At 42.6% G+C, this 19820-nt stretch overlaps 1 protein-coding gene across 4 annotated transcripts in view; it reads right to left on the reverse strand.

The window, feature by feature from the left end:
* PPP2R2B (protein phosphatase 2 regulatory subunit Bbeta) overlaps nt 1-19820 on the reverse strand; it is a 368799-nt gene that overhangs the window by 243743 nt on the left and 105236 nt on the right. Inside the window, exons 1-2 of one of the 4 annotated variants that reach the window (XM_081034957.1) lie at nt 10669-10710; nt 9970-10163 (exon numbers count right to left, since the gene is read on the reverse strand). The exons of 1 other annotated variant lie outside the window; for it this stretch is intronic. In XM_081034957.1, coding sequence (XP_080891083.1) covers nt 9970-10039 — 70 coding nt within the window. In that variant the 5' untranslated portion in view covers nt 10040-10163; nt 10669-10710. Of the gene's footprint in view, nt 1-9969; nt 10164-10514; nt 10711-19820 lie in introns of those variants that run through there. 2 more of the 4 variants (XM_081034958.1, XM_081034955.1) reach the window with 2 other exon arrangements.

Here is a 19820-nt window from a genome sequence, read left to right on the forward strand (position 1 = left end):
TACAGAAGGAGGCGGCACTAAAAGCACTGAATCAAGATGAGTGGGAAACCATCCCAGTGAAACGCATTTTGGGGACAAAACGAAGAAAGAAAACAATGAGAGATGTAGCAAGATCTGTGCAGGCCCCAGAGCCAGTGCTGCTGGAGGTGGGTGTAGAGCCAGGCAGGCTCTGGCGCTCCCATCTCAACTACCTCGTGGTAACAGGGGCAAACGCAGCACAGACTCAAACAGCCTGGCGTAAGGTTAGGTACACGTTGAGAAGGACAGAGTGTCATCTGCCCAAAGAGATGGAAAGATGCTTAAGAACTTGCACTTCACCGTAGTCCTCAGCGCAACCTGCACAACAGTTAATAAAACAAGTAGATTTCATTTGCGTTGATGAATTTCCTTTCCTACTTTGGATCAGTGGGAGAAATGGGAGCCTTGCTGATTTCTGAAAGAAGCCGGTTCACATGGCGTATATAACCCCCTCCATGGAGTACACAACAGCAGAGGGGAAATTCTATTGTGCCTATCAGATCGTGTCATTGAGAGCTCAGCCTCACCATGACTGGCACTTGCTCTTCCTGTCAGTGCGGCAAGATGAGCAGCGGCCTGCTCACCAGATGGTTATTTGTTCCACCAGCCACCTTTGCTGCATCCCTGATTCACTCCAGCCCAGGACAGTCTCCAGCATTCATGCTGCAAGGCAGCTCCTGCCAACAACTTTGCCAAATGGCTCCTCTCAAAGCCATGGGCCGCCCAGACAGACTGGCTCCTCCATCTGCAGCAGCTTTTGGCAAAGAGACGCTTCCCTTTCTGGCTCTGCCTCTTGGCTGCACCAGAGCCTTCTTGCCAAAAGGATGATCATGGTCTGACCCATCAGTAAGTACACCCAGGCCTGGAGTCCTGAGGCCATTTAAAGCCTATGCTCATGTCCCCCAGTGCACTCTGGAGCACAATGTCAGAACATACCAAGACCTCTAGATGATCACACACAGAGCAGTGCATCACAGAAACTCACAGCCGGACAGAGCATGCTTCCCCATCTTCAACCTCATTTTAGTACATTAGGAAACTGAAGCCCAGAGAGTAAAAGTGACTAATTATGGTGGCAGGACTGGGAACAATACTCACTTATAATATAACCCACATCGCCGCTTAGCGTGCTTATTGTGAATCCACAATACTGCATTGCCTTATAATTCTCCCTCCATTCATTTTCAAAGTCCTGATAAAAATTCGACTCTTTGTATTGGTATTGATTCAAAAGCATATTTCTTTACAGAAATGAATCAACTTTTCTCCGTGTCAACATCATGACTTTTGTCCATGTCCATACACTATGTTGATGAGATGACCAGCTGCAGAGTTTAGGAATATGGGCTTGACTATCAGACAGACCTGGAAGTGACTTCCGTTCTGCCACTTACCATTGGGGAACCTTGGACAAGTAGTAATCTCCTTCTGCCTCAACTTTTCCCGTAAAGGGGTATAAGGTCAGTATCAACATATAAAGCTGTGAGGATTAAATGAGAAGAATTCTTTAAAGCCCAAAGTTTGCCCCTGGCAATGGTATGCCCTCCACAACTGCCAGCAATCAATATTATTTGTTAGTGATACTTAAATCCTCAGTGGTTTTGGTGTAGTCAGTACTGTGCACATAAATAGGTATTCCCATTTTCTACATTAGGAAATTCAAGTTTGCGAGGCCGAATGACTTATCCAAGGTTAGTTAGAGAACAAATGGAGGACCAGAGAATCCTTTTTACCATTTCTCTAAGAAATGGGAACCAAGATCTTGGCTTTAAAGATGATAAAATCAGGAAGGAGACCATTTGAACAGAAGCATATATACATGAATAAACACTGCAGCATCTTATGTAACATAAAAAGCTGGGAACAATTTTCCATTCATCCACAAGGGAATTACTAAAGAAACTATGGTACGGTCAGACCGTGGTCACTATTCAGCCATTAGAAAGAACAAGGCAGGCGTAGGTGTCCTGATATGAAAAGATCTTTCAAATACAAATCGAGTGGGAGAAAAAAACAAAGTGCAAATAAAACAGTATGCATTCTGTGATTCAAAGAAACCAACTCCACCCCCCACAATGGCCATCAGTACATGTCTATTTAAGTGTATAACCATGCATACAAAGGTGGCTCTGACGAAGCAGCCCCAACCACTGTCAATGGTACCCCCAGGCAGGTAAATGCGAAGTGTCTGGGATGGAGGGTGTTCATAATTTGCTTTATCTCCTTCTGTAATGCGTGAATCCTTTCAAGTAAGAAGGCATTTCTGTATTATTTGCCTTATAAATAAAGGCATAAAGACAGAGAGAAATGCAAATGACAACAATACAGCTGCTGTGACCCAACAGACCTCTTGACTTGGGTGTCCCCAGTCCCAGCTTGACTTCTGCAAAGTTACATAAACAATGTTACTCTCTGCAGTTTCTTGCACAGCTCTGCTCTTTAGTAAAACACTTTCAGGTGAGACACTTCCTGGTGATATTTCCTACTTAGAGATCCGCGTTGTCTTTCAGACCACCTGGGGGTGCTCAGCATCTTGCTGCAATATTCCTTTTTTATTTCCAGCTTTTCTACATCTGTTGTGCCCTTTCCAGCTTTTCTACATCTGTTGTGTGTCACAGGGCTGATCGCCCTCCATGAAGTGGGGGAGGCAGCCTGCCACTCTGTGACTACTTCAGGTTCGTCACTTAACATGGATTTAGAGTGGCAGAATCAGCAATGCATGATGGAGGAGGCTGTCAGTCCCCCAGCTTCCTTGCCCACAGTCTCCTTCATTCTTTTCATTTGCTGTAAGCAACCCCATCTCTTTCTTCTAAAGCACAGACCTGAGAATCTGACTTCCCCTTCTACAGTTCCATCTTTTCCATTACCCACCATGACCCTTTCGGCAAAAAAAAACAATGAATACTAATTAGTTTTCTATGGACTTCACACATGCATATCCTATCATTATTACTCCCAACTCTTTCAATAGTGAACTTGGAGCATAAGAATTCAAGGGTTCCTGGATTATTTAAGTCAAAGCTCCCAATAGTCTTGTTCAAAGAATCTGTGCTCCCAATGGGATAGTTATGTCAGCACTGGCCTGTTATGTCAGAGGTGATGTTCAGCCTGATTCTAGAGTTCTACTGGAAAGGCAAAAGAAGGAAATTTGGTAGCAAAGATGACAAGGTTAGTGAAAGTAAAACTCATCTTATTAATGGGGGATGAGGAGAGGCAGCATGCAGAGCTGCCCTGGCCAAAATGAGGCCTCAGACACCTCCACATTTATGTGCAAAAGAATATCGGCCATCACACAGCAGCCTCTGTCCCACTCCTTTTGCTTTGCTCCAGGAGATCAACTCGGCCTGGAAACTGCAGTGTGAGGGACATGGAGAAGGCTATAAAAATCCAGCTAATTTTCACAGTTTGATTGATCAATTTGACAAATATTTTCCTTCATTTCTTAAGAGAATAGAATAAACCCATAGGTGGAGGTCAGCAAAGGTTCTGGGGTTAGGTGGGGGAATTGAGCTCCTTCCTTGAAGGACAAAGAGAAAGGTGCAGACACATGCACGGCCGTAGTGGGAGGAGATGGACCAAGTGAATTGAGCAGCATCGAATGGGCACTGGGCGGTGTATGCAGAGGGTAGAACGCGATCTGCATTTCTGTCCCCCTAAAATCCGACAAGAGGCAGCAGGGGTGGACAAAGAGCACATGCTTGGAGGCCAGGCGGTCATGGGTTCCAATCTGGTTCTGTCACTTACAAGTATGTCCCCTTAACACAAGTTTCTTTACGAATCCAAACCTCGAAATTCTTATTCTGAAAAATGAGGGTAATGCAACCATTCTTTCAGGGCTGTGGAAGGCGATTAACTGAGTAAACACATGAGAAACACTGACAGTACTCAAGAAACCTTAGTTCTTTACCCTCAGCTAACTGTCTAAATTGGACCCTTCGTTTCCTCGTAAATGCAAATGCCAGAGTCTAGGAATGTCAGTCTACAGCTGTGCTCTTTTCATGGAGCATCACCAATATTTTGACAGGACTAGCCTAATATTATTCACCCCAGGTTCACTGGTACGTTTCTGACCAACCCTCATAAAGGGCTTGGGATTGCCCCTGGGGACCCGGATGCTAATAATGAATACTTGCTAGTGATTTTCAATGCACTCTGGTTATTACGTTTAGTAGCAGAACATTTCCCATCCCCAGAAAGGTCATTTATAATAGTATAAGGCAGCTTCTGCCCACCTTCCATTTCATAGTTTTCCGAGAACAGCAGAGAACTCAAATATTCATCCATATGCATTGGAAATACTATTCTGACCTGGCATTTGCATACAAATATACCAAAGCAACTTAAGGAACTACAAGGCAGCTCTCCATCATACCACCTCCTCTTATTTTTCCAATGCCTTCCCAGCACCTTCATATCAAACGTCATTTTCATGTACCTTCCCAGTTTTATTCATCATAGCTTCTCTCTTCCTTGAACATAGGTATGCGGGAAAAGCAGAGACCTCTACTTCCTCGCTTTTATTCTTGTGCCCCTAAGAAGCTATCACGTTTCACAGATCACACAGATCTCAAGTTGAGAGACCCTCTAAACTCAATTTACCCAAGACTGGACTCTTCTTGCTGAGAAATGGCCATATAGCGTGACTTGAATAATTTCAGTATGTGGTTAACTCTGCTTACCAAGGCACTCCACTGGGAGGTACTTTTTGGTACCATTTCTTTAAACCAAGCCAAGATCAGTTGCCTTGCAATTTTTCACTCATTGGCTCAAGTTCTACTTGGGTGCTCTTCTCCTAGACATCTCATCTAGTCACGTGGTTTTAAATACCTTTAATATGCTGGTGACATCCCAAGTTATATGTCTAGTCCAGATCTTACTTTTGAGCTTCAGACCTAGATATCCAACTGCTAATCTCAAAGTCTCACTGGGAGATAGATGTCTCACATGCCCCTCAAATGAATCAATTTCCAAAATCTTTTTCGGTTTCGGTGAAGTGCCCTGTGATGCATTCATTCTTACGGCAACATCCTGGGAGGGAGTCATCCTTCACACTGTCTCCATCTACTTCTCCATTTCTACCCAACCTATCCCACCAGGTAAATCCTACCCATTCTTCTTCTACAGTGTATCTCCAATCTGTTTAATTCTCTCCATCTCTACTGATGCCACTATCCGAGGACCGCCTCCTAATTATCTCCCTGCTCGCTCCTGTTCACTTCCTGCCCAGCCCTATGACCCCACCCTGCATAGCAGCCAGACTAAGCTTTGCAAAAACAAACCTGGTCATAGTCCCCTCCTGACCAAAATCCTTTAATGGCTTTCGATCCATCTTTGGAAAAAATCCAAACTCCTTATGGTCAATGAGGCTCAATGTGATCTGGCCCCTAAATACCCCTTCAGTCTCTTTTCCTAGCATTTTATGATGAAAATTTCCAGGTAGACAAGCAAAGTTGAAAAAAAATTAGTGAATTTCCACTGACTGACATTTTATCATTAACATGTTTTACTTGCTTTATCATATATCTACCATTTATCCATCCCTTTATCCTAGCCTTAATCTTTCTTGTTTTGGGTACATCCCAAAGTAAACTCAGGCTCCAGTCTCATTTTCATCACTCTTCCTCTTGTCCCTTATGCTGCAGCCAGAGGCACCTTTCCATTCCTTGAATCTATCCGACTGTTTAACATCTCTGGGCTTTGTACCTGTTGTCCCTTCTACCTGAAATACCTTCAGCTCTTGTTAATTCCTGACTCATTCTTTAGTTCTCAGCTTAAACTTTCTCAGAGAGGCTGTCTCTGAGCCCCGAATCTAAGTTAGATCTGCCTTTTTGCCTTGCATATGATCTCAGGGCACCCTGTGTTCTTCCTAAATATCATTTATCACAATTGAAAACTATATGTTTATTTGCAAAATTATTGATTTAACGTCTGCCTCCTCCACTAGACTGAAAGCTCCATGAGGACAGAAACCATATCTGTATTGGAACATGCTAGAACACCTCTGCAGAAAGTCCATTAACATTTGTTCAAAGAATTAAAGGCAGAATGAATTATTGGAAAGAGGTACATGGAACAAATGCATTTGTTCTTCCTATAACATATACAAACAGTATATGGGTTTTTTAAGGCCTCTGAGAGAAGACAGAACTTACTTGCTGTGAGAATAAAACCAGCAGGGACATTAAGGCACATTAATAAATGGCAAACTCCCTGGCTAGTAGCTGAGCCAAGAAAAGACTGGTGGGTTTTAATGATCTCTCTGCCATCTCCACTAGCTCTTCTTCTCAAGATTAGCCAAAATCAATACAATCCAAGGAAAAACAGTGCTTGCAGCTTATGTAATAATAACAACAGCTATAATATATCGAGGACATTTACTGAGGTCTGGGTTTGTATTAGGTGCTGTCTTGAGTGCTTTCTCTGTATTAAATAATTTTTCCTGTGGCATAGGTTCTATTGCTATTCCCATTTTACAGCTAAGAAAACTGAGAACAACAGTGGTTGTTTTAAAACATGCTCTTTGACTTCCCCTTCTATCCAGATTGCCATTCCTGTAAACACCACCTATATAGATTATTCTGTCTGTGGCCCCATTTGTGAGTAGGGAGATTAATCTTGAAAACTCTCAGACTGCTCTAATGGAGAGAGGGTTTTAGTTGGTTTTAACAAGTCTAAAAATATAGAAAGAAATCCATATACAGAATAAAAAGATTTGAGAAAGATGAACCCTTGGTTAGGAAACTCAGTTCCATATCTGAAAAAGCCAGTAAAACCATTGTGTTTTTGTTTCAGTGATTATTCCAACCCCACCCATGTTTTTCCTCGTATATAACCTTATATACATACTTCAACATGATCCCTGCGAATAATTTTACCCCAGATGGGAATACAGTTTACCCACAAAGATAAAACCATTGTGTCTTCCCCATAACAATAGCTCATGGTTATAGGCAAATGAGACAGTATAGAATTTTCTAGTGGGAGAGTATAGGCTTCAGACAGTCTTGAGTTTGAAGACAAGCTCTTCCCTGATGGTCTGTGTGACCTGGCAAATTAGTAACATTTCTGGGCCTCCACTGTTTAGTTTCCTTATCTTAAAATGGAAATAACAATACCCACTTAGCAGGGTTTGGATATATTAAAATGGTACATATCAAAAGCTCAGCACAGTGCTTGGAACACAGAAGATGCTCAAAGATGGTAATTTTAAAAAGAGAGGAGAAAGATAGGTTAAGGCAGGGAAGGGTGGTGACTTTAACGACCCGAATAAAAGAAGAGTCATAGGAATGTCCTTAATAAATACACATCAGGCATTTCTTGAGAGAGGGAGGGAGGGAGAGAGGGAGAGACAGAGAGGGAGAGGGGGAGAGGGAGGGAGGGAGAGGGAGAGAGGGAGAGAGAGAAGGAGGCTGACTGACTTGGGATCTGGGGTAAGTGTCCTTTAGCATTTGCATTGCTCTTAGCTGGATGAACTTGCCTACAGCTACCACTTACAATGCAAATTGAGCTTAGAGTCCTTCACACTAACTACACAGCAAAAACCTTTCAGCTTTAAATAGAATGCTGCAGTGTGGAATGATCTGAGCCCAGGGAAGAAAAATTCAGAAATAAATGCGAAAGGGATCTTGATGAAAAAAAATCTGACACACATGGGCAGGTAGGAAAATGCAGGAGACAAAAAGAAAAGCAAAGACTATGGAAGGACCTAGAAGCTAATTGCTCAAAAAGTTTAAGCTAATAGAGGGGACAAGAACTTTGGGGGCAAGTCCCGAAAAACATGGATTTTAACAAAGAATATTATGATTGGGTGCTCTTTCAAGCTGTATAGCACTTTTAAGGTATTTATCAGGAGAACAAGGAGCTTTCCCTCTGGCCAGCATGAATGTCCCCTAAAATGAATACATTAAGGCTACACACAACTTCCTGGTCTAACCAACTTCTGCTGTTAACATTGTCTAAGTTCCATTTTGTTTTCTTCCAAAAGCTTCACCACAATCAGGTAAAGACACCTATAAGTCTACAGTGAAACAAAGGTTTGTTTAGTTTTGAGCGTCTTTTGTGTGAGAGAGACAGAGACAGAAACAGAGAAAGACAGAGATATCTGAGAGGTTGATGTAGAAAAGATTTAAGAAAACTCTTTGCTATGAACTCATGCCTCATTTTTGACTATATGAATCCAGATATTTAATCCAGAATCAGAGTTTACAAAAATGCCATAAAACAGGAACAAAGATTAGAGCCCAGAAAGCAATAAGGAATGCCATTTTTCACTCATTTCTTCATTCCACAGATGACACTTCTATACACACGGCCCCAATTTGCCTGTCTTCCCAGCTCAGTAAGTTTCCTTTGCCTGCACTTGAAGGCATAGCCTAAGAAAACACGAAGGCAGTGCTCTTTCTTTGTTGTCACAAACAGAAAGAAGTGTCCTTCCCCTCTCCCCCATCCCAAAAGCCAAGAGACCCAAAGCCAACTTCTCTCTTGGATGACATGCTCAGACGTAGAGATAATCATATTGTACCTGGTAACTGAGTCAGTAACAAAGCACTACGACTGAGAAAGAACATCTTACAAACACATTGCAAATAAAAAGAATCAGCAAGTATGGTGTTTGGTATGGCGGAAGGAGCTAAAGCCATTTCTTAGGTCCTAAAGGCCAGAGCTCATACAAATCTGCATAACCTAACACCATGGATGTCTTAGGCTTGCTGCTCTCCAATAATAATGATGAACGGAGATTTTTCAATAGGGCTGGGCATTCTTTCTTTCTAAAACTTCCAGGGATGTTTATAGAAGATGTCACTTTTACCCACAAATTGTGTCTTTTTATTTCTTCCAGCACTTCAACTTTTTTACTCCCCCCATCATACTCATATAGTAGTTTTGATTTTATTAAATACTATAGAAATTTTAGCATCCAAGATTAAGAATAATCTTAAATTGGCATACCTTGCTACATTTTCCTAACGCCTTCTCACACACATTTTCTCACACGGACATGACAATGTGATAATGCAACACTTTATGCGAGTGGTTAAGGATAAAGGCCTACAGGTAGAAAATGAAGGCAAAAATACAAAAGTTTTGGTATTTAAAAAGAATGCCTCCACTCTATTCACCCACAAAAGGCGGAGTGAGTTCCACCTGCTGACTTCTGCCTGCCTGCATTGCACTCAGGTTAATCTCAGAAGAAGCCGGGAGAGAGAGAGAGAGAAAAGACAATTTCACCTCTTGGCAAAGCTCAGCTTACTGAACCCTCTTGCTTTCTGCTGGCTGTTGATTCAGCAGAAACTACTGCTGCAGAATTCATAATGGTGATTTTTAAAGGCCTCGCTGCTCGGATTGCTTTCCCCACGTGTCAGACTCATTCGCTTGCCTCCGGAACACCGTTTCCCCAGCCACCTTTTCATTTCTTACTAATGCACTTCCAAGGGGAGAGGGGTCGCCCTTTTGCAAAGGGCCTTTTGGGGTTTTGATTGTCTGAGCAGGTAACCCGGCCGGAGAGATGAACCGGCAGGAAATGAAACCATGCCCTCCCTGCAGCCGCTGAGAGGCACAACATTCCGCTCAGGGAGGGGAGGACCCACGGTCCCTCTGGGCCCCTTCCTTCTTGTCTCCCACAAAGACCCCTGCAAACATCTTGGGGGAGGGGTCATCTGCCTTCTGGGGGTCATTTTTCCAGCCAAGAGCCCCACCCTGAAAAGCCTAATCCCTGAGGGCCATTTTAACTCCCGTGGGCGCCGGGTCCACCTGCTGCTGAACGCCGGGCTCACGTCGCGGAGCCCAGACGGCTCGGGGGCGCCCTGGTGGCCGGCCCTGAGAGCCGAGCCCCCGCCCCAGCCCCGGGGCCCGAAGGTGTCTCGGCCACCAGGCGCCCTGCAGCCCGCGGAGCACAGCGATCCTCAACTTGCTCCCAGCCGCAGCGGCGGAATGCGGCGGGGCTGGCGTTACCTTCGGTCGCATAGCTGTGGTCGCGCAGGAAACTGTTGTTGATTTTCCGGGTATCAATGTCCTCCTCCATTGACAGCAGGCTTCCTTGCGTGGGAACCAGAAGCCGGCAGACAAGTATCCATGATCCCTCCCCGCAGCCAGTCTCACAGGAGAGGGGGGCAGGGGAGCCAGTGGGACTGCACCATGGTCCGAGCCTGAGGAGGAGACGGGGAGGCGGAGAGAGAAAAAAAATAAAAACCCGGCAATGGAGCTGTCACCTCCTCCACTCGGGATCTCCGAGGCTGCGGCGGCTCCTCCCGCGGTGCGCTCACTCCGGCTCCAATTCCCAGCGAGGGTGCTGCGCCTGCCTCCGGTGCCAAGATGCGCTGTGCCCCGAGGGGGCTGGTTCCGCCCGCTGCCCCGGCGGCGCTCACAAGCGGGGCTGGGGAGATGCCCAACAGGTTCCCCTTCTTGGCAGCCGCTCCGAAAATGTAAAAAAAAAAAAAAAAAATCCCTCCTCCCCCTGGGAGAGCGGGCAGCCGCGACAAAATGGTGCCTTTCTGGACCTGGGCTGCAGTGGCGAGATGGCAAGGGCAGGATTCAGCGTGGCCCGGCGCGGGTGAGGGTGCTGGTCCCACGGGAGGGCGGCTCCGGCTGGTGGGGGCGAGGGAGCCGGCGGGGAGCTGGGCAGGGTACTGCGGCCGGCGCCAGCGCACTCACCCGCACACCCACACGCGCGCGCTCGCAGCTGCTGCTGCTGCTGCTGCAGAAGGCTGGAGGCGGCTGATGCATTAAAGGCGAGGCTCCTCCCAACCGCGTCAGCAGCCCCAGGACTCTTCCCCAGCAGCGGTGGTGGCCGACGCTAAGGCTGCGGCTGCTCTCTGCTGTAGTGGGGCGCACGCAGCCGCGAACCGACACCTGGACAGCGAGCAGCTCGCTTGCAGACGCTAAAAGCACAGATGCGCTCCCCACCTCCCTCCTTCGGTGCTACGCAGCTACCGGCGGCGTTCACTCTAGCACCCACAGCCCCTACTCGCTGCCTTTCTCCGGGCACCGGCGCTTCAGGACCTCAAAGAGAAGTGGGTTCCCTTGGGTAGCCAGGAAGCCTACGTCCAGGTCGCTTTTGCTCATCCTTGTAGCATGCATGCAGCCCCTTGATGAAGTTAAAGGGCAAGGCCTGGTTTTCGAAGCCTCAGAAAGAGAGGAATCGAGAGAAGAGCTTCTCAGCGCTTAGTTTAAACCTTCTGTGCTAGGAACAGAAGGGGGGAGAGGGGCCAGAACTTTTCTGCGATCACATCTGACTTCCTCATTCCCAGTCCCGAACATTTTCTAACTGTAGGAGTCTATGTCTACACAGGCAGAGGGAAGCAGAGGGCTGAGATGAATCTACACAACACAGTCATGCTAAACAAGTCCACCTTCTTACACGCTGTACTTTATTCCAGACCAACTACTGCAGGCCCTCCTGTAGGTTTGGCTTATGAAGGTAGGACAACATTTGCTCTCAACATGGAAGGTACCTCGGAGCCCTGTGCCCACAGAGAGCCACTGCTACCCTGAGGAAATTCCAAAGATCCAATGAACACAAAAAGTGGCCTGTCTTCCTACTTCAACTGGGAGTAAAATACCAAATGCCCTCCTGCCCCCACCCATGTTTTCCCAAATTGCAAATTCCGTTATTTGAAAGAAAATTAAATCATTATTGTTATGAAACAACCAACATCATTTATGACGCAACCCCAATCACTAGAAAGCCAATTTGGAAAAGAAATTTTGCCGGTTTCATCTTCTAGAAGGGATTCATTTCACTGGGTGTCACTGTAGGAGAAACAGCAAATGTCTTGCTCAGTTAAGCTCCACAAGTTCAGCAAGATGAGCCCAGAGGGACCTGTGAGTTAATTATATACATACAATGCTTCGGCTAACACAATTTAGAAAGTATTTGAAGTTCAAAAAAAACAGGAAAACAAGTCCTTAACAGAGGCTGGAAATTGCTATTAGATTTCCATGAAGAATAGATGCTTCTGGAAGGTGGAAAATGGCATTGTCCCCATCTCCAAAAAGCAACGATGCATCTCTGGGAGGAGAGAGTAGGGATATTCTTTGATATAAGTTTTGAGGGAAGTTCAGCTTACAATAGATCCCATGTTATTCTCATCTGGTGGTTAAGTGTCACATGCTTGTTTGACTACTGTGTTTCCCCAAAAATAAGACCTAGCTGGACCATCAGCTCTAATGCATCTTTTGGGGCAAAAATTAATATAAGACCCGGTATTCTATTCTATTCTATTCTATTCTATTCTATTCTATTCTATTCTATTCTATTCTATTCTATTCTATTCGGACCCAGTCTTATGTTAAAATAAGACTGGGTTTTATATTAATTTTTGCTCCAAAAGACGCATTAGACCTGATGGTCCAGCTAGGTTTTATTTTCGGGGAAACACGGTATTTGTTCAAAATTCACGTATGAAATTCCAGGAACAGAAGAAGACTGGTGCAAGTTGATGTAATTCACTTCAGCACCAGTTGCCGAGATGGTTCTTCCATGTGATGAGCTGTATCCATCACTATGGCTCCAGTGGTCAGCTCATCTGTAGTTATACAGTCTAGCTTCTCTGGCAGATTGGCATCATGGGGAACAGGGAGAAAAGATGGAGGGGAAAAATAGCTAAGTTCATTTCAAAGTGGTGAGAAGACATCTTGCTTTCAGTTGAAATGAGCTGAGGTTGTGATTAGAGACCTTGAAATAAATAATATTGAGGAAATCCACCCCCTATCCCCCTGGACCCTGCGTGAGATTGGAACAAAGATGAAGTGGGTAGGCCCAGGCTCATTGGCTAGGCTGTGCTTGAGGAATTTTCCACTGTAACCATTGGGAGGAGTGACCCCTCCATAGATAAAGCCTCTGGACTTACTCAATTTTCCTTTTCACATTTCCTGAAAAATTCCTCCTACATTTATTTAACATACAGCATTTTTTTCCCCGTAAGACACAGTTCCGGATTAACTAGATTCCAAGCTTTCCATTTTGTGGACCATTTCTTTCCACTAGGAGCAACCAAGGGGTGGGAACTAGCCCCGCCCCTCCAAAACCAAGAAAAATGAAGTTGTTGGCTTGATACGTGAATACAATGTTGTATAGTAAAGGAAGTAAGGGAGTGGGGAAAGCCCTGTTTAATCCTGTGGTGGCAAGAGGAAGGACTACGTGGACGATTTCTCAGAAGACCTGTGACCTCCTTTCTATTCCTCCAACATGGCAAGGTTTTTCCGAAAGCGTGTGCATTTGCACATTCCTATGCCCCTTCCTCACGTTCTTGGCATTTTCAGCATCTCAGCTGAATTGTTTTACGTCACGGAGGAATTTCCCTGACCACACTGTAGTCCCTCCCTCTGGTCGTTCTGTCCCTACATCTTCTATTTGGTCTTCTTCATGGCACAATGCGTTGTGCAATAGCTGTTTACTTATTATTGTCAATCATTTCCAGTGTATCTCTGATATTAAGTATCTGGCACTTAGTAGATGTGCACTTATATGTTTGTTAAATAAATGTAAATAGTTCTTGAATTAATGAGTAAATGACTGGATTTGTTCAGTGACATTTAGGTTCTATGCTCTACTCTTATTAAAATGCTTGCAACTGCCCTCCCCCCCCCAACAAAACTTGTGAGCCAGTAATTTTCTAGTTTGTAAGTCCTAGTCCTAGTAAAATAATTGTTCCCACCCATTTTGGTATGCATACAAAGTCTGACAATTAGGTTCGTGAACTCATCCTAGAAAAACTGCTCCATACCTCATTGCTGAATATCACTGTGGTCACCTTTGAAGTACTTCCCATGGGAAGCTATGCACCGATGCCAGTGCCTAGTTCACCCTTCAAAGCAATTTTGGAACTCTTTTTCTGTAATGGCCATCAGAGCTGTCGTATTACCCTTGATGTCCTGAATGTCATCAAAATGTCTTCCTTTCAATATTTCCTGTATCTTCGGATAAAGAAAGAAGTCATTGGGGGCCAGATCAGGTGAGTAGGAAGGGTGTTCCAATGCAGTTATTTGTTTACTGGCTAAAAACTCCCTCACAGACAGTGCTATGTGAGCTGGTGCATTGTCGTGATGCAAGAGCTATGGATTGGCAAAAAGTTCAGGTCGTCTAACTTTTTCACACAGCCTTTTCAGCACTTCCAAATTATAAACTTGGTTTACTGTTTGTCCAGTTGGTACAAATTCATAATAATCCCCCTGATATCAAAAAACTTTAGCAACATCGTTTTAATTCTTGATTTGGACTGATGGAAGTTTTTTGGTTGTGGAGAATCGGCTGACTTCCATTGTGCACTTTGACTCTTTGTTTCAGAGTAGTATTGTCATATTGGTACACCTGTGTCTCATCACCAGTGATAACATGGCCCCAAAACAGCATCTTGCCTCTCCAAAAAATCTTGGCAAACTTCAACTCTCCTTTGCTTTTGTTCATCGGTGAGCTCCTTTGGGACCATTTTTGCACACACCTTTCTCATGCCAAGATTTTCAGTTAAGATTTCCCTGTTTCTCTATCGATGTTTACTTGGTCTGCTATGCTTCTCACAGTCAGCCAATGATTTTGACGCACAATTCGACGAATCTTTGCAGTGTTTTCATCAGTTCTGCTCTTTACTGGCCACCCTGACCTCTCTTCATCAGTGACTCATTCTCTCCCCTCAGAAAAACCTTTACTCCATTTGTACACTGCCGTTTTCTTCATGACATTGTCCCTATAAACTTGGACTAACATGTCTCTGATTTCACTTCCACTTTTGCCCTATTTAACAAGAAATTTAATATTTGTTCATTGCTCTAATTCAAGCTCAGGCATTCTTGCAACGGCACACAAAAACACGCAACAACAATAATGAACGCCACTCAGCAAGACACTGCCACACATCAACACGAACACAGCTGTGAGACACTGATATACCAAGGTTATGAAGCTTTACCGAGCTATTTGTATAGTGCTGCCAATGTAAGCGCATGGTGGCAAGTATGTGAAGTTGTCAGACCTCGTATGCACCAAAAATATTTATTGAGCACTTAATATATTCCAAGAATTGTTCTAGGTGCTGGGGATACAGTTAAAACAAAAAAGTTCCTTGCGTCACTGGACTTAAAGTTTATCATCTGATTTTAATAACCTGCTTTCTTAGAAATACAACAAATGCATTATAAACCAATAACTATAGCTATATGTTACTACAGCACAGTGTTAAGCCCCACGGCTTGATATCAGGCAAAACTGAACTTCTGCCTCTTACTATTGCATACGTGAGCAAGTTACAAGATCTCCCTAAGCCATTTTTTAAAATCTGTAAATTGGGTGAAGCACAGTATTTACTTCGTGGAATGATTGTGAGCATTAAATGAGATAATGCTTGGAAAGAATACATTGCTATTACTTGTTGAGTATTTTCTATCATCATCACCATCAATAGTGAACAAACACTTAAGCACCTACAGTGTCAGCCACCAGGATAGGACTGGAGATTCAGCAGCACCAGTGCATAAGAGGTAGTCACTCTCTGCCATCATGGAACTTAGTGTCTAATCTACAGTCTATGTAGAGGGGGCCACAGACTACAAAAGGGGCAGCAGAGGACACTCTGAAAGGCTCACCTAATTCACACTTGTGCTTGACACAGAAAAGACCACTTCTAAATACACAGTTCAGCATGACAGCACGTGCATACATTCCTTTTCATTACCCTTGGCATAGTCCCCCATATGCCCTCACCCGACTTAGCTTACTGCTGCCTATCCTGGAAACTTTTAGGTCATCCTGTCCAATTAGCACATTAAATATCTACAATTTTATGAAAACCTTTGACCTAAGCCAGTCTGGAAATTTTTAATATAGGCTTTTGGTGTCAAATAGTCCTGGTCTGTGTCCTAGGTCAGGCAGTTATGAATTTCATGACCTTTGGCAAGTCATTTAACATCTCTGAGCCTCTGTATTTGCAAAATGGAAGAACAAAATAGGAGCTACTTCACAGGGCTGTTGATTGGCTTCAGAGACAATGTAAGGAAAGCGCATGGCATAGGCTTGGCCCATAGCCAGGCCTCACTAAAATGTCAGTACTCCTTCTATGTACGTAGTAGTGGCTCATCCGGGTCTCCATCTGCAGAGAAGTGTAGAGATGCACTACAAGTCAATCATTCAAGTGAACAAAAGTGACCTAGGAACCTGAGTTCTTCTACCCATCAATCTGTCTTAATGAGCAGCTGGAAACGGGGTGCATGAAATTTTACCATGTTGGAAAAGCCCTTTGTAAGCCACAGAGTCCTGTGCAAATGAAAGGAATTAGAATTATCTTCTCTTGATGTCCATAGTTTGTATGTGCAGAACTAATCACGTTTCTCTACTGAGGAATCCTTCCTAGGACCACTAAGCACCAAATGCATAACTCTCTCTCTGAGGTGGTTTATGTGCTAATAGCCCAGAGGATGACCTCTTGAATTTCTAGCAAGGTTTGCAATTCCTTCTAGTACGTGTTATAATATGTAATACCACATGTGTGATCCTTCAACATGGCATTTAATCTAGGAAAAGAAAATAAAACATCTTGACCTTAAAATATCTCATTAATTTTAGTCTCTGGACTCCTAATGGATTTCACCGAGTAAAATGTTTCCTCAATTATCCAAGTACAGCAACTTATGAAAATATACTGCGGTGTGCTAGAGCTGATATGTACTGGCCATTGAGAACCAATTGTGACAACTGTATACATCTAGTTTCCAGTTTTGCTTTACGTGACATCATGTTGGTAGCTTCAAATCTGAAATCTGCCATGGTGGGATAGCTATAACATGGAAAAAACAACAACAAACAAACTATGATCCAGTACGTTTTTTAGGGCCTCTTTTTGAGAGCTGGTTGTTAAACGTTTATTAGCAGACCAACAGAAACACATTACTTGCTGATACATCTTCCTACTAGTCCCTGTTATCTGTACAAAGTTCCTTCCAATTTCTTGACACTTAAGTCTCCCAAGCTGTTTCCAATTCCAGAGCATTCCACCATCCAAACAAACTCTGGCCATAATGTTAAATAATTCTTAAAATCCTACCTTTACCATGAAGCTTTCCCATAGCCATCAGAGGAAACTTGATGCCTTTCATCCCTTCCAGGCTGGATATGAAATTGGCATGGCAGACCTGTGAATAATTGTGCCATAAGGCTTCTAGGCCTGACAATATAAGGAACATTAGGTGTATGCCCACTCTCGATGAATCATTCTTTTCTACTGTTCAAGCTCCATTGTCACCTTACTTTGGCCCTTGCTTTGCCTACATGCAAAACAAAACATCCACTGTGTCTGATTTCACGGATAGCTTTTCTACTTGTCTAATTAGGGCATTGATGCAACTAGAGAAAAGGTACAAAAATCCAAGAGTCCAGATCAGAGAGCTTGAGTGAAAGTACTGTCCTTTACCTTTTCCCATTCAGTGGTTTTTAGAATTAAATTTAGGCTGTCCTGCCCAAGACAGTCTTAATTTGCATTAAATCTGTTAGGTGCAAGGTGAGAATTTACAAAACCAGTTTAGCAATAGTGTCTGATATCTGATTACACTTCTCAAAAGGAATACTGCAGTATAATTCAAACAGGAATATATATTGGGAAATGTCTTTCAAATTTCTTTAAAATGCATCAAACAATGACACTTTACAGAATTCACCCTAAGAAAACAATCATGGATGTGGGCAAAAATTTACCCATAAGTTTATTTCTCAGGGCACTGTTAATAATCACGAAAAACTAGAAACAAACCCAAATGTCCAACAATAGAATTGGGTAGGCAAATTATGGTGTGTTCATATAATAGAAAATTATGAAGTCTTTGATCTAATATTAGTAGCTAACACTTGTTGAGTATTTATTATGTACCAGGCACTGTGTAAAGGGTTTTACTACATTATCTCATTTAATTCTAACAACAGCCCTTATAAGGTAAATACTATTATTACTTTCATGTTACTAAGGCTAATAGAGATACCCAAAGTCAACCAAATAGGAGGCTGGCTCTGTGTGTGTGAGTGTGTGTGTGTGTGTGTGTGTGTGTGTGTGTTGAGGTCACAACAGAATCTTTGGAGATCTTTTTCCAAACCACTGACCACTAGATTCTGATTTGTCCTTCTTAGGCATGACTATCCTCTCAGTTGAAAATCACTGTTATTGTGTTGGCAAGGATGTGGCAAAATTGGGATCCTCACACACTACTTGTGGGATTGCATAATGGAGTAGCCACAAAAATTTTGGAAGTTCCTCAAAATGTTAAACAGAGTTACCGTATGACTCATCAATTTCACTTCCAGGTATATACCCAAGAGAATTGAAAACACATATTCACATCAAAACTTGTAGACAAGTACTCATAGCAGCATTATCCATAACAGCCCCAAGGCAGAACAACCCAAATATCCATCATCTGATAAATGAATAAATAAAATGTAATATAGCCATTGTGTGATATGACATACATGAAAAGTGATATCTCTCTCTCTATATATATCGTTATGTATTATTCAGGTGTAAAAAGTAATGAAGTACTGACATATATTACAACATAGATGAACCCTGAAAATATAGTAAGTGAAAGAAGCCAGTCACAAAAGACCAAATATTGTGAGATGCCATTTATGTGAAATGTTCAGAATGGGCAAATCCATAGAGACAGAAAGTAGATTAGTGGTTGCCAAGGACTGGGGTGGGAGGAATGGGAGTAACTGCTAATGAGTTTGGGATTTCTTTTTGGAGTGATGAAAATGTTCAAGTTAGATAAGGGCAATAGCTCCACAAGCCTGAACACACTGAAAACCACGGATTTGTATACTTTAAAAGAATGAATTTTTATGATATGGTAGCTCAATAAAGCTGTCACCAAAGATTTTTAAAAAATCACTGCTATCATAAACTAGTTACTTCTTAGAGTACGATATATCCTTCAGGTATATTAGTACAGAGGAAACTTAAAGGTATATAAGGACAAGGATTGATGTCCGTGTTATGTTGTTTAAAAAGTCATAAAACTATGTATATTGACCAATATCATTTTTTTTCGTTAAAAATGTGTATATGCCAAAAAGAATATGTAAAAATACTTTGCAGTAGTTATGTGTGGGTTTTTGTTCATATTTTTGTCAAAGAAAATTGAGAACATATTTTTGGAGTAAGCAAATTTTCAAGTGTTTTAAAATGTCATGATATACTTTTTAGGATGAAAAGATCAAAAGTCATTTTTTTCACACCAGGAAACTGAGAGGCACTGATATAAATGCATACACTATTGAATGCATAGAATAGCTCTGTCCAATAGAAATATAATATAAGCCACACTTGTAACTGTTCATTTTTCAAGTTGCCACATTAACAGATGAAAATAAACTGATAAAATTTCTTTTCATGTTTTTAAATACTGATAAATATTTTGAAAAACGAAAATATTTTATGTAACTCAATATATCCAAAATACTATAATTTCAACATAGAATCAATATAAAGTTATTAATGATATGTTCACATTCTTTTTTTCATGTCAAGTCTTTGAAATCTAGTTTCTATTTTATGCTTACAGCACCTCTCAAAACTAACCACATTTCTAGGGCTCAATAACCACATGTGACTAAGAACTACAGCATAGAGGAACCACTGCAAAAGTGTTATTTCATTCACAAGATGAGTTTCATCATACTCTTTCAAAGAGAAATTTTTATCTACTAAGGACTTGAACTAGATGGCAATGCTAAAACCAAACTAAGCAACATTAACCTGATGAAACTTTTAACTATTTAAAGTAACACAAACTGAGTATGAAAATACACATAGACACACCAACATATA

This window comes from Rhinolophus hipposideros (genome assembly GCF_964194185.1).
Source record: "Rhinolophus hipposideros genome assembly, chromosome: 23".
Taxonomy (NCBI): domain Eukaryota; kingdom Metazoa; phylum Chordata; class Mammalia; order Chiroptera; family Rhinolophidae; genus Rhinolophus; species Rhinolophus hipposideros.